This window comes from Protomyctophum bolini (genome assembly GCF_963924005.1).
Source record: "Protomyctophum bolini genome assembly, chromosome: 15".
Classification (NCBI taxonomy): Eukaryota; Metazoa; Chordata; class Actinopteri; order Myctophiformes; family Myctophidae; genus Protomyctophum; species Protomyctophum bolini.
Genome location: NC_137876.1, coordinates 24,962,377 through 24,988,177, shown reverse-complemented (window position 1 = coordinate 24,988,177; position 25,801 = coordinate 24,962,377). Strand labels below are relative to the sequence as shown.

The window sequence follows — 25,801 nt, the reverse complement described above, 5'->3', positions numbered from 1 at the left end:
ATGCTAAACCTAGCTTCTATCTTCCCCCGTTACCGACTGGTGCAGAGATGAAGCACTAGAGTAGTGTAACTGCCATTATATTAGTAATTTTCTAGTTCCATAAGAAGCTTTTGTCCCACTGTTATTTATTGTTGTGTAAAACTAATATTACGCATGGATATTTATGCATTATATTAATATTTAAGCTCAGATTTCGGGTCTGACCTTTAAGTCACACTAATTGTTTTTAAGTTTTGAAGAAGTTTTAGCTTTTTAGTTTTTTAGCTTTTCTCTAAACTGAGCATGTGTGAGATAAATGATAATTACAGACATTACTATTGTAATGTCTGCCTTTAACACAGTAGCCTCTCTGAGTCTCACCCCCCCCCCCCCCCCCCCCCCCTCTTTCCCCCCCGGTTACTAACTTACGGTTAGGTTGCATGCCAAGAACCAATGAGGAAGAATATCATTTTACAATATGTCTTGTCATTTCTGTCTGTTTGGTCCCGATTGTACATGGAAACTCCCATCCAATCAATCAAAGTTGTTGTGACCCAAACAACTTTCTCCTGTACATGATGCATGACGGCTGTGATCAGGCCGGCTCCATGTGGAGGTCGATGTCTTCTTGTGTTCACCTCATTAAACATCACGCTTCGTCTGTCCGTAATGGTTGTCCAAAGTGGTGTCCTGTCCACTTCATGCCGTCTCACGCCATCTCATGCATTTGCGCTGCCAATGAAAAGAACGTACACAAGAAGTCCTCTGCGACAAATTGTGTATTCTTTTTGAGAGGTTTGCAATGGATGTGTGCCAATCACTTGTGTAAAGAGTCTTAACATCAACAACAGAAATAACACTTTGTGTTAAAATATGTTTATATACTATATATAACATATACGGTGTCAATTCATGTTATTGTCATGCCAATAATTTAACTGGCAGCCTTGATTCCATTGTATAATCAGTAACTTGAGAATGAAATTGTCTTTGTACTTATATGATATTGCTCAGATCTACCATAATGAAAGCAACTTAAACAGCAAAAATCCTGAGTATTAATTTAACTCTGAAAGTGTCAAAATGTTTCTTTCTTTCAGAGTTAACCACTTTCAACCTGGCGTCCCTATATCGGGCATGCAATTATAGGCAAAAATGGTCAGAAATCTTCAGAAATGGCATTAACTGCAGATCTACAAGCGCACAGCATACATGTGAGCAAGTAGATCGGCTCTCACTGCTAGATTTGGAATGTTTTTGACCATTTTTGAAAATGGTCAGGGCTTAAGTGGTTAAATTGACATTCTGGATTTGGCTGTGTAGTTTGGGGGGAGGGGGGCTGGTTGGGGCATGCACTGTAATGACTGCACTCAGCATGTGTTGTATGGTTCACCTCAATGTTTGCATTATGATAAAAGTTTGTGTGGAGTTGTGCACACGTTGTGTATCCCGGTGCTTGAGTTTGCTGGCCGTCTCGGTCGCGCAACTCAAACAAATGTCATTTTCCTCCGAAAATGGCTTCTCACACTTTCCCCCAGTGTTGTTCTGTGTTCCTTATTTGTCACCTCACAAAATTGGATGTCAGTCCTGTTCGTCTGTCCCCAACAACGAACGTCTCCACTTCAGCCATGAAGTGTTTGTCGTTGGGCTCAATGTTGAATGCCATAAGCAGAAGAATGCTTTGCTTTGATTTGATCAGAAATATATCAGCTCTAATACAGCTCTGTTTGCAGAGCTACATTTTAACATTGACCTGTCTCTTATTTGCAGTGGAGCCCCCTTCAGACTTGAAGTTTAAAATTCTAAATGAGAACACAGTGCAAATGTCATGGAGAAAACCCCCGTCAAGGATAGAGGGCTACAGGTTACAAGTAACAGCAGCAGATTCAGGTTAGTATGTCATAGCGGTAATTCTGGATACACATAACTGTAGTTACATTCATAACTTTAGTTTAAAATGCCTACTGTACCAACTGCACTGATGACAAACACACTCCACACTCGTTCTACTAATTGTTGTCCAAACAATAGCTGCATCATTGAAATGTATTTTCTTCTATCAGATGAACCATCCAGAGACTTTTCCCTTGCCGCCTCTGCCACTAAGACTTCCATTACTGACCTGACCCCTGACTTGGACTACTCTGTGTCCATCCTCTCCTACGCTGGGGCAGATGAAAGCATCCCCATCTTTGGACAACTCACCAGTAAGTGCACTATTCACGCATGGTTGGGCTCCTTTAGAATGAGCAGCTTTTATGATATGGGCATAAGCACTGTGAAATTGAGTGGTTTAATGGGAATGATGTATAATTACTGGCCAGTTTCTGTAACATGCTCCATTGACAATGAATAGGATTCTGACTTTGTGGATTAATTCAATGATTTTAATGTACTTTAACATCCCACAGAGTTTTATTTTATAGTAGAACCATCATTTACTAACCAAAAAAACGTATCCAGGAAATCATCTGGGGTACTTGTGACAGTCGTCTTGTCCACTTTTTCCTATTCATTCTATATGGAGCAATTCATGAGCGTTGACAGCTGTGAGGGATGAGAGCGGGAGTCAGACAAACTGCTCAGGGTTGTTTCTGGCCGTGGAAGATGGAAGGAGTTATTAGACTAAACTATCCTACGAGAACTAGCCTGTCCTACAGGATAACACATCTGACACCTGAAACGCCGGGGTTCTCCACGTCGTCATAGACCAACAGCTTCCTCCAGCCACACATGACAGAGGGAAGAGCGGAGAGAGAGAAACCCGTCTGTTTGTTGAGACCCGAATCACTCTCTGTTTATATATTTTCGCTGCTAATGTAGCCGAAAGAAATGTGTTTGTGTGCGAGCGGTTTTGATCCCGCTGGCCGGGCTTTTATGAAATGTTGATTTTCTTGCTCTTTCCGCTGTGAAGAAAACACACGTGATGCTGCAGGGATGGCAAATGTGTGCGGCTGCTAACACTGCAAGTGTGTCCTTTCCTGTGTTTCAGTCCAGTCCAGCAACACCAGCGGACGAGTCAGGAGGCCACAGTCAGATGCAATCAGTGAGTATGTTTACTGTAGTGTCAACTAAAATCTCGTCCGTGTCTATCCCACACACAGCTTTCTTTTTTCTTTCTTTTATTTTTTTCCCATTTTTTAATAGATGTTTTTCCATGGGACTTCCATCATAACGTTTTTTTCTACACTGGAATAATTTGCTCAGACCTACATTCCACCTTGTGCTGAGTGGGTTGTCACTGGGTAAGCAGACAGGGGGTTCCGACAGTGGCTGGGAAAGCACACATTATTTCCCTTTTAATTGGAACCAGTCTGCACATCAAAAAAAACGAATAGGAAGGCTAGGCTTGAAGCTAGGAGACAGTGCTGCTATGCGTCATGGAGTTGGGAGGGGGGGGGGGGGGGGGGGGGTCAGAGAATGGGAGCTTTTAAAGCTCCCATAATCCTGGGCAGAGTGTTAAGGACGTCACTGTAGTGCCAGCTCGCTGTGAGCGTTGTCTGTTTAACTGTTAAAAGATGTGGAAAGGATTACAGCTCTCCATCACAAGTCCCCTCCTCCTCAGTTAGTCTTCTGATGCAGTCCGACCTGTCCAGTGTGCGGACTAACAGTGGGCCACAGTCATTCTTTCCCTCTTAACATGTTGATTCTTCTGCTGGAAACTGTACTCCTATAGGTCCAGATGCTCCAAAAACTTTATTTCTGCTAGAACACTCACAGGACCTCTTTCACAACCACCCTAATTAACGCGGCTAAAGCCCGACTTTGATGCCTTCGTTTTGACGTTTTGTCAAAGAATTGATACATATATATTTTTTCTTTTTACTTGAGGATAACAAGATGTGAGAAACGGAATTGAGAGTCAATGAGACCTGGGGGACAGGGGATTAAAGACCATCCACAGAAGTCCTGCCAATTTATCCCAATAGAGTTATCTCAAACGTTCCAAAGAATTTAATCTATGATTTAAAGTCCACCAGGGTTGGACGCGTAAAATTGAACATCTGTGGTTAGAGCTTTGTTGATTGTTTGGTCTATAAAGGCACATTTTTGTCTGTATATCTGCTGGAATGACTATACCAGCCCACTGTTTGGCCCTGCTCTTCATTGTATGACATTCCTTTTGATGTCAGAATGTGTTCTATCAACCATCCAACTAGCTGTCAGGGCTTTTCATTTTTTATTCAGGCCCCTGGAGTAAGAAGTGTGCCAGTGTAAGAATATGGATCAAACACCAAGATGTTACAGCCATACCTTGGCACCTCGCTTTTCAAAAAGGACCATGTCTTCATGGCACATTTCTGGGAATAGGCCTATATTTATATTTATAGTAGAATTATGCGGTTGCCAGTGTTTTCATATTTTCCATGGATCATGGCCACAAACAATCCGGATCAAAAATAATTTATTTGATTCTGTGGCGTTATGTGACTTAATTCCCTCTCTCTTCACACTCCCTTCACCCCAGAGTGTTCGGTCAGTGCCATCGCGGACCTGGTTTTCCTGGTGGACGGGTCATGGAGCGTGGGCAGGGAGAACTTCAAACACATCCGCAGTTTCATCGGTGCCATGGCGGGCGCCTTTGATATCGGCGAGGACAAGACCCGTGTGGCCGTGGTCCAGTACAGCACAGACACCCGTACGGAGTTCCCCCTCACCCAGCACACCAAGAGAGGACCCCTGCTAAGTGCCGTCAGTAACCTACCCTACAAGGGAGGAAACACTATGACAGGTACCGTATATATATACGACGTATGTACAGGGGAATAGGCTGCTGTGACTGCGATTCTTAAATCCACTCAACCACATGAACTCCGGTGTCCCTATTTTGGGGCAGATGTTTGTCAAAAGTCACTGATCTGCAAGCTCACAATGAGTCGCACCACAACGTGCTGTGGAGCTTGTAGATCGTCTATTTTCAAAAAAAAAGGAGGGGCCCTAGTATAATATATAATAATATACCTGGGGAACCAACTCCGGTCAACAAAGTATTAATTACCGTAAGTGCTTAAGCCTGATTTTTATATTTAATCTTACAATGGTGCTGTGCACAATGTGCAGTGAAAACTACAAACCTACAATGTTCAGATATTCTAAACAGATTTTTGAAAACTATTGTGGAAATGGATTTCTTTGTATTATTTTTGAACATATAATGATGACATGTCCAGGCAAATTCCATAGCACTTGGTGACTTTGCATGCGCTCTCTGCTCTCTCTAAAGGCGATGCCATCGAGTATCTGCTGAAAAATATCTTCACGGAGGCCGGAGGTTCCAGGAAAGCATTTCCAAAGGTAGCCATGATCATCACTGACGGAAAGTCTCAGGACCCAGTGGAGGAGTACGCTAAGAGACTCAGGAACATCGGAGTGGAAATCTTTGTCCTAGGTATAGTTTATTGTTCTGTTTTACCGAAATGTTGTTCTCCCAAGTGAAAATCCAAGAACCGAGAACAAGGCTGCTCTTGGACAAGGCCTGGTTTTCCATTGGATGTTGGTGGAAAGATCCCTATTGTACTTTGTGTATTAGTCACATAATAACCTTTCACTCTAACTATAACTCTAGACACCAGCCAACAGTAGCCCACACGTGCATGCTTACAGTCTGTAAGTGTCAGATAAAAACTCTAAGGCATGTCTGCAAAGAAAGAAATTCAAAATAGGAATTTACAGACTAATTGATTTGTCGATTTTATCAACAAATCTGTAAAACTGTGTTTGCAGTGTACAATCATGCAAAGAAGACTGGTATAATTAAAGGATTATATGTAGAGGTTACAAGAGATGTGTGCGTAATTCAGCAATAAATAATACATTTTGCACAGGAAAAAAGATAGTCTTGGACGAGTCTTGGAAGACTGTAATTCACCTATGAGGGGGACAGCCCTTGATGAAAGATCCTAGTACGTTAACATTGCGTTTGTAATGGTCACCTTTCAGGTATCAAGGGAGCAGATGAGGATGAGCTCAAGGAGATGGCCTCCATGCCCCACAGCAAACACGTGTACAACGTGCCCAACTTTGACCTGATTCAACAAGTGCAGAAGCAGATCATCACGGAGGTGTGCTCTGGCGTTGATGAGCAGCTCAGCTCTCTGGTCAGCGGAGAGGAAAGTAAGTCACTTCATTCTTATTTGAATACATGTGCCCACGAATGTTGGCATGATTTTTGTTGGCCGTTTACACACTTAATATGAAATGCTCTCAATAGGAAGCTAATGTATTTCTGTGACACTACTATATACTGTACACATATGACCTTGTGCAACAGATCAGAGTGCAAGTCATGTAAAGCTGCAATCCGAAGGGTTATGCTGCGTTCACACGGGCGGACGCAAAGCTACAGTCTACCGTTCATTGTCAATGGAAGCCAGCGACATGAAGATGCAAAGATGCATCCGACATTTGTAGCTGCTGCAAAAGCTACAGTACAACAGTTGCAAATACACTGTGTAGCTTTGCATCTTTGTATCTTTAACATCTGCCCGTGCGACCGCAGCAATAGCATTATGTCCTACCTGGGATGCAAACCCTGGTCTCCCGCACATACAAGATTGAATACCTACTGTAGTTGGCGACAGGAGATATTGTGCTTATGAGTTTCAGGCTTTGTTAACTATAGGTGTCCTAGCCGACCGGGGTCTGTAAGCTTTTCCGACCCGTCAATAGTCTGACATGCGGAAAACGACCGGATTAAGGTTGGCGAACATGTTTCGTGCTTGCGGTTATGGTTAGGTTAGGGTTTGAGGTAGGTTGTCGTTGTCGGACCAATGACTGGTCGGAACTTAGTACTGCACTCTAGCCGACCAACACCAGAGTGTGCTATTTTAATGACATACTTGATTAGTTAAACTATATATTTATAATATTACAAAGAAAACAGGCTCTGTATGCATTACATTGCATTGTAAATAGCTTGTCGGGGCCAAGGGAGCACGCATCAAAAGCTTACGATCCTCATATCATTGTAAGCCTTCCCTGACATCTCTCCGTGTTCCGTACAGTGGTGGAGCCCGCGTCGAACCTGCAGGTGACAGAGATCGCCTCCAAGTCCATGAGGGTCATCTGGGATCCCTCCCTGGGCGAGATCTCCGGCTACAAGATCACGCTCAACCCCATGGTGCCGGGCATGAAGCGCCAGGAGCTGTACACGGGGCCCACCCAGAACAGCATCAATGTCCGGGACCTGTCTCCCGAGACGGAATATGAGATCCTCCTGTACGCCCTCAAAGGCCTGACCCCCAGCGAGGCCGTCATGGCCATGGAGAAGACCCAGCCCGTCAAGGTGTCAACTGGTGAGCCAACCAACACGCCTCCACTGCTTAAAACCCATTTTGGGGCGGGAACCCCTTTTGCTGTTGGCATCATGTTACGCTTTAGCTATTGAAAAATAGCAGATCTACAAGCTCGTAGCGCGCCACCGAGTGGCGCGCTATGAGCTTGTAGATCTGCTATTTTTCAATAGCTAAATTATAACATAATGTTTAAAATTAGCGAGGACTAATTATATGAAGATAGGTTGAAAAGTGGTGAAGTTGTCCTTTAAATATGACAAGAATTCTTACACACTATATAACTCATTCATACCAGATCTGTAAGTAATCCATGATTTCATGTCCTTTAACCCAGAATGCTCTCTGGGACTGGATGTGCAGGCTGATGTGGTCCTGCTGGTCGATGGCTCTTACAGTATTGGATTACAAAACTTTGCCAAGGTCCGTGCCTTCCTGGAGGTCATGGTCAACTCCTTCGATGTCGGAGGAGACAAGATCCAGCTTTCCTTGGTGCAGTACAGCCGAGACCCACACACCGAGTTCGCCCTCAACACCCACCACGAGCTCAGCGCTGTGGTCAAGGCCGTGCGCACTTTCCCCTACCGCGGCGGCTCCACCAACACCGGCAAAGCCATGAATTATGTCAGGGACAAGATCTTCACCCCGCTGCGAGGCGCCCGCCAAAATGTGCCCCGCATCATGGTCCTGATTACTGACGGCAAGTCGTCCGACTCCTTCAAGGACGCGGCGACCAAACTCAGGGACGCCGACGTGGAGATCTTTGCCGTGGGCGTAAAGGACGCCGTGAGGTCCGAGCTGGAGGCGATTGCCAACCAGCCACCAGACAATCACGTCTTTGAGGTGGAGGACTTCGATGCCATGCAAAGGATCTCCAAGGAACTGACTCAGTCCATCTGCCTGAGGATTGAACAGGAGCTCCTCAACATCAAAAAGAGGAGTAAGTAAATGACCTAGAGCACTGTTTCCCAAACACTGGGTCGGGGCCTATTTGTGGGTCCCCTTATTTTGTGTTTCCTACATTTAGCTTATTATTATTATTATTTCAATACATTTTCAAAAAACATTCCCTAAAAAAGAAAAAGCTTTTGATGAATTGAAAACAAAATCGAAGAAAATCCATAAGTTGAACAAATAAGAAGTAGGGAAAATAGCCGATCTACCAGCACACAACGCAACGCAAAACTATTTTGACTAGTTTTGGGTCACAGTTTGGGAACCATTGACCTAGATGCGGATGCTTGATATGTGCAGCCAGGAACCCTGTGTTCTGCTCTTGCCGTAATGTAAAATCATTCTTGCTACAGTAACTGACTTTTCATTTGTCCTTGTTAGCACCATCATGCACGTCCTCGTGTACTTTATTACATATCGTAACTATTGACTTTGTAGAAAGAATTTACCATCGCTGGGCCCTTTAGAGATTGCTCGTATTGGCATTGGACCAATATAATCAAGGAAAGGTCACATATATACAGCATTATATTACAGTCTGTCTACCGTATGTCTCAATTATTTCTCGATTGTGACCCGTTTCAACTATACTGGAATTGAGACAAGCAGACACAAGAAAAACATTGTGAACTCAATTGAGCTTAGCACGTCCACAAATACCGGAAAACCGCACGCTTGCTGCTCAGGGGAGCTCTCTCACACCATTTGCTATCGTTTACTGTTTTATGAACACTATAGCAACTGGAAGGCCTGTGTTTTTTTGTGCTTTCTTTTTTGTTTTCTTATCCAACCATAATTCGGATCCACAAGGCCACCTCAGTTCTGAGAGGGAGTAGGACTGTGGCTACTTCTCGGCACAGCAGTAGCATGACATCACTCTCCATGAAATGCTTATTGATACTGAATCCTCTTGGCCCCAAAACACAGAACAATTAGCTAGCTTAATATCTTGGGATTGGCAGCTTAAAAATAATATATATATATATATATATATATATATATATATATATATATATATATATATATATATATATATATATATATATATATATATATATATATTGTTAACTGTATGCTAATGATTTATAACTACTGTATGCCTTATAAATATGTTATGGATTAAGAACAAGCTATTAGTATATCACTTACTAATGGCTAGTTAACACAACGGATGCGCCAGCATATTTCAAAATATAGGCACTAGAGCAGTGGTAACCAACCTTTTCAAGCCCAAGAGCCCATTTTATTCCCAATTGTAAGCCAAGATCTACCACTAAAACGTGTTAGAAAAAAACACTTGTTTTTTTGCTATTTCTGACAGGCTCAATGCATGTGCACACATCCACACAAAGACTAAAGCTTAAATTAGAATAAATACTTATAGTAAGTTATATTATCAATGTCAAATAATATTAAGACAAATTAGAAATAATTAGTATTAGAAATATTTTGTTTCTCTTTTCAATGAATATTCACATTGGCAGATGTTCAAATGACATAGGCATAACATGACCATATATATTTGCACAGATATGGTGACATACTCTCAGGGTCAGCCCACCTTTAATGAGACTGCTGTGACTGCACTTTATCTGCAAGCGTTTTGAAATCTGGTTCATATTTAGTGATTGCCAGTCTGAGGGTGTCATTAACCCAATGCACTACATTGCATCCTCTAGTGACTAGAGGATGCAATGTAGTGCATTGTGTTTCCTATGGCATGCCGCACGCTTAGTCGCTTACTATTTGTGCAGGTAGAGATTTGTGCAAACAGACTGGTTTGGTAGAAGAAGACAAACTGGCATATTCCTTTCCCCCCCTTTTCAATGAGGGTAGAAGGATGCTTGAACATGGATTCAGAAAGGACAGTGATGGCAGTTTTATGATGGCAGTTGGATACGTGCTAAATTTATAACTAGCAGTCCTAACTTAATTGTTTCCGCTGTGTATCCCAGTTACGATAAAAACTGCTGTAATTGTGTGTATGCCCGTATGCTCCATACCCTCATGTTATTTCTGTTATTTCAGATAGGCCTACCATTCATTTATTCATCATGTACAGTATGTATGCGCATCGAACTGCCATCATCTCCTTATTAAAAACCCATATTAAAATTGCCATCACCGTCATCCCTGAAACCAAGTTCTCTGACCAGAGCCCCATAGTGGGCATAGCATTTATTTATTTTTTATTAAAAAGAAAATGGTCACTGTTTAATTTGTGGTGGCATTTATTTCGTAAAATAGGCCACAGAACAGCTAATGAGTGGTTGAGGTACAAAAATGAGATAGGCCTATGTAAAAGAATATAGCACCCATTTGCTGTTGTACAAAGTTTCATCTATTTATTTTTAGTTATTTTTTCTGTGCTTTTCTTGCCCTTATTGACAGTGTAGAGAGAGACTCTGAGATTATCTGGTGCACATCTTAATGACCTGAATTTTGATAAATGTTTGCGTATAATGACATAATGACAAGAAAATTCAACCGCCCCAAAATAGTATTTTATTCAAATCAACATTGTTTTTAAACCAAATAGTTCCATTAACTTTTATTACAAAATATATTTCTGATCTAGACCTGGACAGGTCTTTCTAGATTGTATATTGAGTTGAGTGACACCTCACGTGGTTCATGACTGTATACAAGGACTGACTTATGAGCTTTTCTTTTGCAGGTCTGCTTCCGCCCAGAAACCTGGTGTTTTCAGAGGTGACCTCCAGGAGCTTCCGCACCAGCTGGACCTCTGCCTCCACCGCCGTCCTATCCTATCTGGTGCGTTTCCGCAAGGCAGAGGACTCCACCGGAGACTACATCTCCATGTCGGTACCCGGCGACACAACCACCACCGTGCTGCCCCACCTCTTCCCCCTCACCGCGTATGAGGTCAACGTCTTGGCCCAGTACCTGCAAGGAGACAGTTTCGCTTTGATAGGCGAAGAGACCACTCTGGAAGGTGTGTATAACGCTGGCTCAGCTCATTGCAATAGGCTCTGTGCATGACTGTAGTCCTGGTTGTCCAGGAGCTGTCATACCAGATACCTTTAAATGATGAAACCCAAAACAAATGATGGATTAGATAGAAAATAGTATCAGGAAGAGTCACAAATATTTGTGTAATTTTATAGAAAGGTTTGTCACAATAAATAAAATGTTGAAAGACCTTACAACATGGGCCTCCATTGAGTGTTGATTAATTAATTTTCACAAAACTATAGTGGATTACAGGTTAGTTATGATAAAGGAGTCGGACTTTGATAAAGTGAGTAATTTAAGAAAGATCTACTCCATTTTCAAAATGCTGAATAAACGCTGATTCCAATAAAATATCTAAAAACCAAATGTGTTTCCATAAAGATGAGAGTGAGTAGAACAAAAGTAAATCATTTTTATACCTGTGATTTAAAGGTGTGGTGTTACGTCACTGACCTTGCCCCAACAACCCCACGTTATTTGCATTTCAGAAAAAGGAGGTGTTCGGAACCTGCGAGTGACGGAGGAAACGACGAACAGTTTCAGGGTGTTGTGGCAGGCCGCTCCGGGTGACGTGATCCGATACCACCTCTCCTACGTCTCGCTGAGTGGGGCCGGGGACACGCTGCAGGCCCAGACCATCGGGACCGAGACGACTATAGTTCTGGAGGAGCTGTTCCCCATCACCACCTACCGTGTGTCTGTGTCTGCTGAATATGGCTCAGGCGTGGGCGACGGTATGGAGGTGGATGGCACCACGAAGGAAGGTGAGGAGAGAAATACGGTGGTCAACCTTTTTTAGACGCGTTTAACAAAGGTGGTTAAGTTTTAATGCAGAGTTAAAAAATGCAGTCAGCGACACCTGCTGTATGAATGTCTAACCCGGGTTCCTTTGTTTGCAGTACTCGGGTCTCCTCGTGACCTCCGCGTCTTCGACGAGACGATATCTACAATGAAACTGTCGTGGCAGGCGGCACCAGGGAATGTGCGTCAGTACCAGATTTCCTACAAGCCATCGGAGGGTGGAGAGCGGCACGAGATGACCGTGAATGGAGATACTACTGAGGCTATGCTGAAGACTCTCCAGCCCGCCACTGAATATGAGCTGTTTGTCAGCGCTGGCTACGATTCTGGTGTCGGGGAGCCTCTCTTAGGCATCGGAACAACTTTAGAAGGTAAAAGACACGTCTTTTTTTGTAATATTTACTTTGTAATATTTAGGTATTCATTTATTCTATAGCAGATGTGAGAGAGAAGTTTGACATATGGCTTGCTGCAATGGTCACAGCGAGTGGGTGATGGCTGATTGGTCACTGAGAGGCAGGCAAACCTGGAGATTGCTGGTTTGCGCGGCGTGCACATCTCTGATTTGTGAGCGGTGTTAGGTCGCGTGTGGGTGTGGGTGTGGAGCAAAGCCACTGTTCCAAAGTCCCTCCTAGTTTTCTTAGGATGGTGCTGAATGTGTCACGGTTTGCAGTAGACGCAGCAGCTTTTAGGAAGCTGTCGGTTATATGGGCTCCATTTGCTGGGGAAAAGGCTGGAATGTGGTCCCAATTCTTCTGGCACCGACTGGCTTTACCGCCCATGAAGCCAGTCAGATGGAAATGGATGAGGGGTGGAGTGTGGAGGATTGGTGTGGTGTGCAGGAAAGCTTGTAAACCTAGAAAACTCCTGGAATGGCTTGGAACAGACGTATAGACCCACATGCCTGGCTACTTGGGGAACTTTAATACTTTTGCTTGTCTAGGACATAATGTGTCCTAGACACTCCCCATATGGGGAGTATAATGAACCATATTATGGCTCATTATCGGACAACGGTTTATGTGACATATGGGGAGTGTTAATGACACTTGGATATTAAGTTTTACAATTCATAAAGTATATGTACTGTATATTGGCTTTGCTACTGATTTGAGGCAACGGGATTTACCATTTTATCCGTTAGCAGTTTTGGCTCATCTGACTGTGACGAGTGGTAGTGGACATTCCATTGTACTCCAAGAAGCATGGTCAAGAGTCGTTTTCTGTCCACAGCAGCACACAGCTAAACCAGGAGTATTTCAGTATTGAGTAGTTCACAGGGGTCTTTTTACACTTTCAGAGTTAAATTAGCACTCTGGGTTTTATTGTACAGACCTTTTTTGGGGGATGGGGTTGGATTCTAGAGTGAAGAACATCTGTTTTTGTGCTGAGCATTTTAAGGGATGTCTTTTGGCTGTAGGATCCAGCACAGAGGGAGGTGAAAGGTTATGGCTGGGGTCACTCCAGGGGGCAAGAAGACAGTCAGAGCATGAGCTCTGTGATAAGATGTTTTTGTCCCCTGAGGTCTGAACAATAACAACGACAACAAAGACCCTGTCTCCCACAGAGACTAACAGCTCTTTCCCCCTGACCAGTTTCGCTTGTGGCAGTTGAATCTAAAGTTCACAGAGCCTTGTGCTTTGGTCAGAAACTTTAGAGCTTGTGGCCAACGTTTGAAAACTAAACGGGAGTGATACAAAGCCCCCATAGTGGCCTATGGACTGGATCATTTGTTTGGTTTACCGATATGTAATTGTTGCCACACGGTAAACTGGCAAAATACAAAGGGCTAACATAAATTGGCCAAGTTGAAAATGAATGGGCGGATAAGAATGACGGTCTCACGGGGGCCCATGGTGCAGACAGACCAGGGTGGAAGACTTTGTTGTTGTACACTATGGATGTCTTATTTATTATTAATTGGTTCATGCCTGGCTCCAAGCTCACCTCACTTTGACAGTAGCTACAAAGTTGCCAAATGGACTTTTTTTCCTTGTTCTTTGAGGCCACCAACACACACTAAAGCTATCCTGTTTGTCACGAGAGGAAGAATGAAGTCCTTGTTGTTTGCTAATGCCACCTCCCGTCTTGAGGAGTGTGGTCACTAGTGGTGGGTGTGTCACCTCTTAACAAGGACATTTTATAGCAGACCACAGGGACCTGCTGAGCATGTGGCTGAATCTTTAATGCAACCTTGTTCCTCTGTGGAAAAAAAACTTGTTTAATAGGGGGTTGGCCGGATGTGAGGAGTGCCTCGAGATTCATTTACATTTAAAAAATGATTTGATTCATTAATAAATTCAAATGTTAGTATGTTACAAACATACATTGATTGCACTGCTGCGGTGCTGCCTGCAGCCTGAATGATAGATGTTCTATTCTACTGGGTGAACCGACATAGGACATTCAGAGTTTTTCTTTCTGTGTTCCATTGTTGACCAAAGGGCTTGGTTTGGGATGGCATAGAGATAGTTTCCACGTTGCAGATCTGCCCAGTCATCAGCCATACCCGTCCCACACCCACAGGGGAAAAGCAGACCAGCCTCTGTGCTCCATGACAAAGCATGTCGTTTAAACTGTCACTCCATTGATGCCCCGCGGTGACATCAGCACGCCCCCGACACTGATCTCATTGTGCCCAGTGGGTGCCACTAGACTTCAGTGACCCCCCTCTGTGATGTGCCTGCATGTAGGCGAGAACTCTGCAGAGCAAAAAAAACAAAATGTCTCAAACACAATAACGCTCCTTGTAACTAACATTGGCCCGTAGCCCATTACATAAAGCCCTGAAGTAGCACTGAATTTATCACATCCTCTCAAATTGGCGTGACTAATGGAAAATCCTTGCGCCGCCAAGAAAAGAGAATATGGTGTCAACACTAATTGTCAAGATGCACATCTCAAAGGTGAACATACTGTAAGACATCAATGTCTGTCTATAATATGTGGTGAGAGGAAAGACAATGGAGTCTTCTCCAACATGTGGAAGGTGTTACCTAGGGGAACATCAAAGCTGCACGAACCACGAACTGTGTCTGGTCCCAGAGAGAACTGGCCGTTCACCTTCTTCCAGGGAGGGGTGAGAGAGAGAGAGTAGAGAACAGATATTTCTCAGTCTAGAGCTTTTCCATTGTGGTGAACAGTATAAACTCGCCTTTTGTGTTGCCTTGAATGAACTGCAAGTCGCTCTGGATTAGCTAGGTGGGTGGCATGCTAATGCTGTCTTACAAACTTAACACTGACGGACCGTCACGGACGGTGTACACATGAGGGGATTTGTGCACTGTCGAATGAGTTACATATGGATAAAGTATCATAGAGATTTTTTACCGTGTAGGAAGTAAGGAAGGAACCCCATGTAATTGTCCACAGACATCCATCTGAAAATATTTTGTGCATTTCTTATTAAAATGTTAAAAAATATATTTCGATTTATTCTCAATGTGTTTTTAAATAATAGATGTACAACCTCACAATGTGTCGCTGTGAGCTTGTAGATCAGCTATTTATCATTTGTGCTTGTTTTCATAGACCTGGCCACTTGTTTCTCTTGCAAAGCTGGCAACTTATGCACACACACAAACGCAAAGACTTATGGGTTACAGGAAAAAGGTGGATAGGGTTCAAGTACCACTGCTCCAGGGTTTTATGAAGTGCCCTGACCTTCTGACCTGCTCTTGGTGCCTGTGTAGTCGTGTCTGTCTCAGACAAATTTCCTGATTGATTACACTTAGGCCCATATATTATATCGTGTAATCAATATATAATAGATTTGTCTGGAGTATTTGAGATTTGTCAGGAGTACTTTCCATTCCAAATGTGATTGATTGTTATTATTGATTATTCCAAAACGTTATTATTCTAAAACACGCACGTACAGTATGCACGCACGCACGCACGCACGCACGCATGCACGCCACACCACGCACGCACGCACGCAGGCAGGCACGAACGCACGCACGCACTCATGCACGCATACACGCACGCACACCTACACACACACAAAATTACAAAACATATTCCATTAGATTGGTTTGATTACTTGGCCTCCAAAATCTATGTAGATGCCTGAGTGTGATTTAAACTATACACCCATCATCAATCATTCAACTCATGTTCCTCATCACCTAATATTAATGCCCTTTTAGACACATACTTAAGTAATAATAATTGTTGTTTTCTTTTCTCCAAACACACTTTGTAATTTCAAGAGTGTGTTTCGTTAACTGCAATACATTGCTATTGCTCATTTTTTGTCATTATTTGAAATGCAGCGACCCCGACCCGTTCCTTTCAAACTCCTGTCAGTCACTGGCTTTGATTTATGGTAGGCAGACAGTGGAACAAGGGCAAAAATAATACCAGCGCGGTCTTGTTTCCTCACAGACTGAGGCCTTTGGAAACTGGGCTTCAGGTGATGCCAGCCCAGGCTAGTTGGTTGCAATGCCAAGTCAGTTTTTTTTTCTCCCACCAAAGGTCCCCTAAGGGACCCTGGCACACAGATAAGTGAACTGTTCATCTCCATGGCTTATTAGATGAGCAATTTGCTGAATTGAGAGCAATGACATAGTCCAAGGGAACTGTGAATAGAAGGCCCTGTGCTGAAATGGCGTTTTTGGAGGAATAGTGGATTTTCATGCGAGGCTTTTGGAGTGGCTTATGGAAAGAACAGCTTTGAGAATTTAAACATTCATTGAAATATTGAACCAGTGAAAAGTATCAAATAGCGCTTCGTCAAAAACCTCCTAACTCCACTTGAGTTGAATGTTATTTTTTTTTCCATTTCCTGAAAAAGTAACATTTTGGAGTTAGGTGTGTTTCTTCCAGACAGCAGAGATATTAATCTACAGCAAAAAGGTGTTGGAGCATTAAATAGCATGGTCATTGTGTCATCTTAAAAATATTTCTTGGCTGTTTATTTAATATCATAGCTGCAGTTTGTGTTCCTTACAGGTTTTACCTTATGTTATGTTTGTGTGTGAGGGCAGACAATGATGTCTTCAGGCTGTACACGTCTATGGCTGCAGATGTGAAGGTCATGTCAGAACTCGCCCTACAAGATGATCCTCCTTTTGAGTTAATGTGTGGTTTACTCTGGTAGTCTAGTCAATGGTCTTTCTATGAGAGCAGACTTCTCCTTGTAGGGTGTGGATCCAACCATGGGTCACATTGAGAAAATAACCAGGCCATTGGGGAATAGTTCTTTGCCTGAAATGGTGTGGACAAATATGAAGCAGCCATAGTGGCTGATATTTATTGCCTTTGGCTTAAGAAATGCTTGTCATACATGGAAGACAAACACCTTTCGACTGTGTTTTGCAGTGAGACCTTGGTTGAACACAAGATGGCCCATGTGTTCTGCATGGGTGTGCATACGTGGTTCAGTTCTGGAAGTCGGCCCTTCTCCATGCTTGGCTCATAGTGATGATGAAAAGTGCACCATTGTCTGCAGAAGTCATTATCTTGTGATCCTGTCACAGTTGCCTTGCGCACAGCCAGAGAAGTCAGTCAAGTCCATCCCGTGCTGTTGACTTGGCAAACCCTCTCTGGATGAAGTGATCTTGGCATTTAAAAGGAGTCCACATTGTCCTTACCTGGCGGTTTCTCTTGAGGTGCAACTTGGGGTTTACGAGGTTATTTTTTGTGTAATTTGTGTCTGAGTGGAAGTAATTGTCAATTCATCTGTTGGAACTTGTGAGTGAGTGCTGAGAAGGAAGCAGTCGGGAGAATAAATTTTTTTTTTTTAAAAGGATCGAGTAAGGATCCATTTAAAATAGGACAGACTTGTGTGTGTGTTGTTCTTTGGACCTCGCTCATTCATCCAAACAGATTCATCCAGTGAAGACCACCCACCCGCCTCGCTCCAGCTGTGGGACTATGGGGTTGTGCTGGAGTGTGTGATGTGCGAGGCGGAGTGTCTCTGTGGCACAGCCAGTGCAGCTTATTGAGAGAGACTATCTCAACGGGGGGGAGGGGGGGGGGGGCATCCCACACGGCCAAGCACCTCCTGGCAGCGCATCACAAAACATCACTGCGGAAAACCCCACTACTGTGCCGGTCTCCTCCCCCGACGACGTCTCGGGGAGAGAGTGAGAGAGAGTGCAGGGGGGACTTGCACGCACAGTCACACACACACGCGCGCACACATGCACGCACACTCACACATCTGCGATTGTAGCAAACACACTTGCACAGATCAGGTTTCTTCACATTCAATGGAAAATGAAAGTGCTGGCAGGAGAGGGTTTGAGGCGGTGTGATCGGTGATTGGTTTTGCAGAGATTTTTCCAAGAGTCTCTGATTATGAAGGGAGTAAATCACTGTTGAAACAGACCCTGAGGGGTTAAAGCGGAGACAGACGGACGATTGCTGGTGGTTTATCGCTAGAGCTGTCCATTTTGTCCGTCGCATGTCTAGCCCACTTCCTTAGCATTCCGTGTATCTGCATGAGAAATCAAGCACAGCTGAGAAAAAAGCCACCGCCTGCGCCTGCACGTGTATTTTTCCAAAAAGCATTTTCAAAGCAAAGATCTAACAGCAACATCTTACAGCACTTGATCTGCATTTGAGCGAGGCAACATTGCTTCAATGCCTTTCAGTAAACCCAATCTAGCACACCTGACATAGTGATTACGTTCTCACAGTGAGCGAACTGAAGCCTGTTTCCTAACGCGCTGCCTCGAATGTAACATTTATCCCACAGAACTGGGCTCACCCAAGGACCTAGTGACCAGTGACGTCACAGAGAACAGTTTTGCGGTCGCCTGGACGGCGGCGCCTGGTAATGTTCGCCAGTACCGGGTCAGGTGGAAGTCTATGTTCACGGAAGAGACCGGTGAGAAGACGGTGCCGGGGGGTGTCACAGCCACGGTTCTGGAGGGCCTCACGCCAGAGACACGGTACCAGGTCTCGGTCTATGCCGGCTACGGCCATGGAGAGGGGGAGCCACTGACAGGAGAGGAAACCACAGATGGTAAATCACTTGAACGCCTTTAATGCATCCACCATACATCTACTCTGGGAGCCCCCCTCTCTCTTCCACATCTCTTCTTCTTCTCTTTATGTTTTTACTTTTATTTCCTTCTTTCTTTCTTTTTTTTTTTTACCTACCTCGAAAGTGCAGAGCTAGAGAATCATGATGTAGGCTACCAAAAGAAACCATGACCTCAGACCAGTCCAGCCTTCATTTTCATGTAAAACTCAATTGATCCTGCACAGAGCACCTGGAACGAACGCGACAGCCATTTAATGGTCGCTTGGAAAATAAATTGTACAGTAATTTAGCCTAAATGCATGACAGAGTGTGTCAAAATTAGTTTTTCATCAAAAAACCATGGAATTAATATCCTAAATGTGCAGCGAGCATTAAATATTTTATGCTTTCTGGGCTGCAAATCAAGAGCAGGTTTTGTAATTTATTAACATGAATTATTGCCCTTCACTGAGCTGTCTGGAAGAGTGACATATAGGTTTAAAAATTATCTAGCGGTAACGGGCTTTAAACGATGATGTGGAAAGAATTGACAGTAATGGCTCATTCTCTAGTGCTCTGGAATGACGTCATCGCCGTTACAGTACCTCTCACCTGAGAAGGTCAAGAAGGTCACAGAGATGCTTATGTAATCGGGGTGATACCGTATGTGTCTTTGTCTCTGGGCCTTTTTGCAAGTTCGAGCATATGGCCCCATGTGTTTGTACACTGAGACATTACATCACGTCCATCACACCTGCACCCAGATTTCATGGGAGATGCAGGACACCGATAGACCCTGGTGATTCCCTTACTAAACTGCTCTCTTGCCAAAATGAGAAAAGCACATTGGATGGAAACTTGCCCCAATCGGGAGGGAATTCATCCACCGGTTAGCAAAACGGAATGTGCTAATGGAAAAATATGTCCAACCATCATTTTGGTTTGTTGATTCTGGCAAGCAGGACAGGTGCATTATACACCGAGAACAGCCTTGAGGCGACTCCGGAGGCTTGTATGGTTTATAACCGTAAGCACTTTGTCCATGGGTTCCTTTGCACCCTCCATTTCTCTCTGTCTCTACTCTCTCTCTCTCTCTCTCTGCTCCACAGAAATCATAGATCCATTTAGGTCGAGCCACACACTGAAAACTTGGATGCGCTGCCTTTTTCCGTTCATAAAAAAACAAAAAAAAATCTTCTGAAGTCAAGATGTCTGAATATTTTCCTCGGCTCGTTTAGAGGGTTCTGACAATTCACACTTGCCCTTCCTGTTCTGAAAAGAAGAAGAAGAAGAAAAACTCCATGACCACCACTGTGGAAAATAAAATAAAAAAATACATCTATATTTGGCTTCTAACCTGTCCAGCTAAACACGATCGATCTTGTAAAGATGGGTCTGTTCAGTGTATATTCTTGAAAATCAAGCTGTATTTGGGAGGATTTGTGTTCATAAGCAATTATGAAAACTGTGCAGATACCCTGATGGAAGTCTCTGAGGTAGCCAAGCGTGTTAATGTTTACTTTACTCACCCGTAGTAAAGCCAAAGCCCCAGTATTCGCAAAAGTACATGCATATGGCAAATGTTGGCGGTAAATTGTCGCACATTCCAGTTGAGCCTGGTCCAAAAAAGTCTACTTTCTATAGAAGTTCACCCGTCCATCCTGTTTCATCCTTATTTTTCCCTCCTTGCAGTCTCAGCTGCCGACAGAGTGGTTGTTGTCTCGGAGGAGACGGAAAAGACCATGAAGGTGACTTGGCAGCCGGCGCCTGGCAACGTGGTCAACTACCGTGTCACCTACAAGCCCAAGGAAGGAGGACGCCAGCTGGCGGCCAAGGTGCCTGGCGGCACCACCTCAACTGTCCTCAGACGCCTCACTCACCTCACCACCTATGACATCACCGTCCACCCGGTTTACCGTCAGGGGGAGGGAAAAGCAAGACAAGGGGAGGGAACAACGCGTAAGTTCATTTTTATGTTTCTTGCATATACATACAGTATCATTCCGAGTCAGGGTTTGCCTTTGAGTATGCGTAACGTGTGAGGTCTAGGTCAAAGTCATGTCTTGCTTCCTTCTTCAGTGTCACCTTACAAAGGCCCCAGAAACCTGCAGACCTCTGAGCCCTCCAGGACTAGTTTCCGCGTCACCTGGGACCATGCTCCCGGCGACGTGAAGGGCTACACGGTCAAATTCCACCCCATAGGCGATGACATTGACCTGGGAGAGCTGCAGGTGGGGCCCTATGACAACACTGTGGTACTGGAGGAATTAAGGTGGGTTCACTAAATACTATCGGTATGACTTCACTCTTTCAAATTCTTTGACATATTAAAATAATAATAATCTTATTGTAGATAGATATTACTCTTAGCTTACGCATGTTTCATGATAAATGTTTTTATGTGATGTATTCCCATGCTTTTTTGTTCTTGCTTAATGTAAGTCGCTCTAGATTAAGAGCGTCTGCTAAATGCCTAAATTGTAAATTGTACCCACAATTGTATATTGTGATACGATGTTTGTTTTGAATTTGTTTTGGTTCCACAGGGCTAATACAAAGTACATGGTGAGCGTGTTAGGAATGTTTGATGGCGGAGTGAGTATGCCACTGGCTGGTGAGGAGCATACCACGCTCAATGACGGTCCTGAGCCACCTCCGCTAGAAGCCCCTGGTAATATACCTCTTCTTCCAAATCCTTTCATTTACATCTTTAAATCTTTTATTAATCTGACCAGACCACATTAAACACACACACACGCTATCCTGCCAAAGGACACGATACAATAATTATTAAGAAGTTAATCAGAATGGCAAAATAACCAACATGTTGGGAACTGTTGTGAGATGCTAAAGCTGCACAAACTGCACGTAATATGCTTCAGAACTTGAAGAAGTCAGCGTTAACATTTAGATATTAATGCTGACATATAGATTGTCAGCGTCTATATAGATAGATTATTGGTGATAGATAGATTGGTGAATGAAGGTGTCACAATGGTTCTCACCACTTTAAGAGTGGTGTCTACTATATCTTGTTGACATTGTACAGTAACGGTCTAACAATGGAGACACGTATCATCACACAGTAAACCTTTTACTTAGGAAAATACACTCACAGCCCATAAAAGCTGATGAGTTGCCCTAAATGCCTTTCCTCAAAGCTAATTGTCCTCGCGAAATAACAGATGTAATGACAATCCCATATGTCGGCTATTTCGTACTTTGTGTCATTCTGAGCTCGTTCGTTTTTCATCCTCGTGTTTTTTCCTTTTTTATTTCTTTTATTCCGCGTCCAGGCAAAGCCACGGGGCTAAGAACTGACCCACAAACGTTCTGATCTGTTTGCAATTACGAAATGTTTTACAACCTCGTGAGCCGAAGCACGGCAGGCGGTAAGCGCAAGGAGAAGGAAAATGTTGTGAGTTGGACGGAAGGTCTCCGGAGGGGGTTGACTTGACCCCTCAGCTGTGAGTTCCCCTCCTAATAGGGAGCAGATCCACGTACAGTGAAGGGGTTACGCTCCCAAAGATAAACCAGAAGGAGATGGGAGATCTATTACCTCAGTTAGTTTCCTACAATCTGAGGTGCAAGGAGACACAGGGGTGCATGGGGCCTCAAAAAGATGCATACTTGAAGTCAACTTAACTACTTAAAAATGCTAGCAAAAATAGCCGATTTACAAGCTTGCATCGTGATGCTTTCTGTGCTTGTAGATCTGCTATTCCTGAAAACGAGAGAACCTTTCAAATTTAGACCATAATGACGTGCCCAAAATAGCGAGGCCAAGTTGAAAGTGGTTAATGTAAACCTCCTATCGTTTTCTTTCCCCCAATTAAAGTATTTCCATGCCTTTGAAAGGAGGTTTTCCCTTTTTGAGCGGCTGCGATCAACAAAGTAAAAGTAAGCAAGCAGTGGATTTACAGAGCCATTTAATGGGGCTTGGACAGGATTTAATTTATTTGGCGAAACGCATACCGGCATGCCAGGACAAACATTATGCCAAAGCCAATAAACTTTTCCCCTCGTCCGCTCGTCTCAGATAACTCTTAAAATATCCTCAGAATATTCATCGTTGCATCTGTGTACCTGGAATAGAGAGCGAGCAGACACATGTTTGAGTACCCCTCTCTCTCTCTCTCTCTCTCTCTCTCTCTGTCCCTCAAACTCCAGCCAGCCATCTGTTAATCTGGGATGGGAGGGGGTTAAATTTGGAGGGAGGGGGTGTGGGGGGTTGGGGGTTAGTGCTAGTGGATAAGGGTGAAAAAATGTCTGTAAATCACACATCATGTAACCTGTTTTCAATTTGCAGACAGTGGCAGGTTGCACGGCGTCTATGCCCCCTAGCACATCTGCAGCCTGGCTTCTTTTTCTTTAGGTGCCACGGATGAGACGCCTTCCTTTTCATCATCAAACAGGTGTCTGGAAAACAGAAAACTGTGGAATTCACAATAATCTAGCACAGAGGAGATCCCAGTCATATGGGGAGAGCTAGCTCTGCCAGGTGCCTTCTCCTCAGACGAGGTCCCTGGTGCCTCTGAGAAGACCCACCAGCAGTGACAAACTGCCTCGACACGTCAGAAGACATGAAGATGATAATTACCACACCTGGAAAATAAAATGTGCTCTGATAAAAATGGCTCGTAATACAGTAGTAGACAAAAAGGAAGGGAGAATGTTATCTTTTCTTTTTTTACTGCTTGCCTGTAAAGAAAATTAAAGGAAATGTGTTTGTGTAGCAGGAAATGTTTTTCTTTTTTTTTCATTGCTTTCTTTTTATGTAAGCTCTGCAGGTTAAATGCCAGTCCAGTCATGTCATGTTATGTTATGTGATGTCACTGACCTGATTTCTGTCCTTTTCCTAAATGGCTCACACCTCTTTGAGCACATCTAAGTCATATTTGATCATGCTATTATAATACAAAAAACATAGTTTTTGCATGGATCTGGTTTTCGCTTGGATCCAGCTTTGCTAATGGCCTTCTACCCCTCGACCTCTCAGATGTGATGTGTAAGACCAAGGCCCAGGCTGACATCGTGCTGCTGGTCGACGGCTCCTGGAGTATCGGGCGTCTCAACTTCAAGACCATTCGGTCCTTTATCGCCCGCATGGTGGGAGTCTTCGACATCAGCCCCGAAAGGGTCCAGATCGGTGGGTGTAGCTCAACTATGTAGTGAACACATTTGAACTTAGTTTCTTGTGACTTCTGTGGAGTGTGGTGATTGGGTGACGTGACGTGTGACAAAGAGCTTTGCGTTTGTTTCAGGTTTGGCTCAGTACAGCGGTGACCCCAAGACCGAATGGCACCTCAACGCCCACAAGACCAGAGAGTCACTGCTGGAGGCCGTGGCTAACCTGCCCTACAAGGGAGGAAACACTTTGACTGGTAAGTGGTAACGATGCCCTTCGCTGCCACTTCGTGTTAATAGCCGTCCTCACCACACCAAGGATGATAACAAAAAAAACATTTCTAACTTGAGTGCATGGTAGTGTTCACACAACTGTAACAGCAGTTGTGAATCATATCGGGGTCAATTCCAGAGCGATTTTATGAAACCAAGAATCCAAAAAAATTAAGAAAAAGAAAAAAATAATCCAATCAAACTTTCTGCGGTGTCAGGTTCAGCAATGTTTACAGAACGTTATCGTTTATCACGCTCACATGATGATTATAGCTATCCTATGCATATGTGGAAATAATTACTTTCTGACTGTTCATATTGTGAGATCCTTTAGTTTCAGAACTGATGTTGAGCATCTAACATTTTGTGAAATATCCCATTTTCATGTTTCATTGGTAATTCTTGTGGATCTGTATGCTGGAGAGCCTGGCAGCAGCAGTCCCCAATCGGGCTGGTAAAGGAAGGTGTACATACTGTATTGTGTTTTCATCGCAGGTCTGGCTCTTAACTACATCCTCCAGAACAACTTTGACGAGAACGTTGGCATGCGGCCAAAGTCCCGCAGGATCGGTGTGCTGGTCACTGACGGCAAGTCCCAGGATGACATTATCGCCAACTCCCAGAATCTCCGTGACCAGGGCATCGAGCTCTATGCTATCGGTAAGTTAGGATAGTTTGTGACACCTTTTTCCCGCGAGCCATTATTTCTCTTTACGTTTTGTTTTGTGTCGGTGTCGGAAGTGAACTCAGACTTCCATGTCCTAAACTAAATAAATTATTTGTGTGAAAGTGTGAATGTCATTGGCTTACCATCTTTACCACAAAGCATGTTGAGGAGGAAAATGTTACTAATGAGCTGTGAACTCTGTGGCTGTTGCTTAGGTGTGAAGAACGCTGACGAGAACGAGCTGAGGTCTATCGCCACCGACCCAGATGAAATCCACATGTACAATGTGGCCGACTTCTCCTTCCTGCTGGACATTGTGGACGACCTCACGGACAACCTCTGTAACAGCGTGAAGGGACCAGGTACGCAGGAGTTTAATTCACATTATGCACACACTTCTATGCAGAGACATTCTTGAAGTTATTATGCAAGTGGTTGCACCCCCATTAGGGTAATTCGTAGTAGAATACAGAGATGTGCATATATATTCGGATATTCCAAGTGTCACGTGTTTTCATTAACCATATGAACCCCAGCGTTCCTATTCTGGGGACGAACAGTCGGGGAAAAAAACACGTTGCACGAGTTGTGATGAGAGCTTGTATATCGGCTATTTCCGGTGAAGATATTTAATGTACAGGAAAAAAACATAGAGGGCTAATTATAGACCCCTGGGGGACACCGGTCAACTTTGTATTATCGTACGGGTTCATGTGGTTAAATTACACGTTCACATCTGTTTGAGTACATTGACATGAT

At 43.8% G+C, this 25,801-nt stretch overlaps 1 protein-coding gene across 3 annotated transcripts in view; it reads left to right on the top strand.

Annotated features, from left to right (window-relative positions):
* col12a1a (collagen, type XII, alpha 1a) overlaps nucleotides 1-25,801 on the top strand; it is an 87,896-nt gene that overhangs the window by 3,247 nt on the left and 58,848 nt on the right. For all 3 annotated transcript variants that reach the window (XM_080784557.1, XM_080784556.1, XM_080784558.1), the window contains exons 3-21: nucleotides 1,750-1,869; nucleotides 2,043-2,186; nucleotides 2,972-3,025; nucleotides 4,448-4,711; nucleotides 5,204-5,368; nucleotides 5,920-6,093; nucleotides 6,984-7,274; nucleotides 7,609-8,211; nucleotides 10,903-11,181; nucleotides 11,690-11,965; nucleotides 12,101-12,373; nucleotides 18,706-18,975; nucleotides 20,668-20,934; nucleotides 21,055-21,247; nucleotides 21,522-21,646; nucleotides 23,975-24,124; nucleotides 24,240-24,359; nucleotides 24,871-25,035; nucleotides 25,258-25,404. In XM_080784557.1, coding sequence (XP_080640683.1) covers nucleotides 1,750-1,869; nucleotides 2,043-2,186; nucleotides 2,972-3,025; nucleotides 4,448-4,711; nucleotides 5,204-5,368; nucleotides 5,920-6,093; nucleotides 6,984-7,274; nucleotides 7,609-8,211; nucleotides 10,903-11,181; nucleotides 11,690-11,965; nucleotides 12,101-12,373; nucleotides 18,706-18,975; nucleotides 20,668-20,934; nucleotides 21,055-21,247; nucleotides 21,522-21,646; nucleotides 23,975-24,124; nucleotides 24,240-24,359; nucleotides 24,871-25,035; nucleotides 25,258-25,404 — 4,080 coding nt within the window. The remainder of the gene's footprint in view (nucleotides 1-1,749; nucleotides 1,870-2,042; nucleotides 2,187-2,971; nucleotides 3,026-4,447; nucleotides 4,712-5,203; nucleotides 5,369-5,919; nucleotides 6,094-6,983; nucleotides 7,275-7,608; nucleotides 8,212-10,902; nucleotides 11,182-11,689; nucleotides 11,966-12,100; nucleotides 12,374-18,705; nucleotides 18,976-20,667; nucleotides 20,935-21,054; nucleotides 21,248-21,521; nucleotides 21,647-23,974; nucleotides 24,125-24,239; nucleotides 24,360-24,870; nucleotides 25,036-25,257; nucleotides 25,405-25,801) is intronic.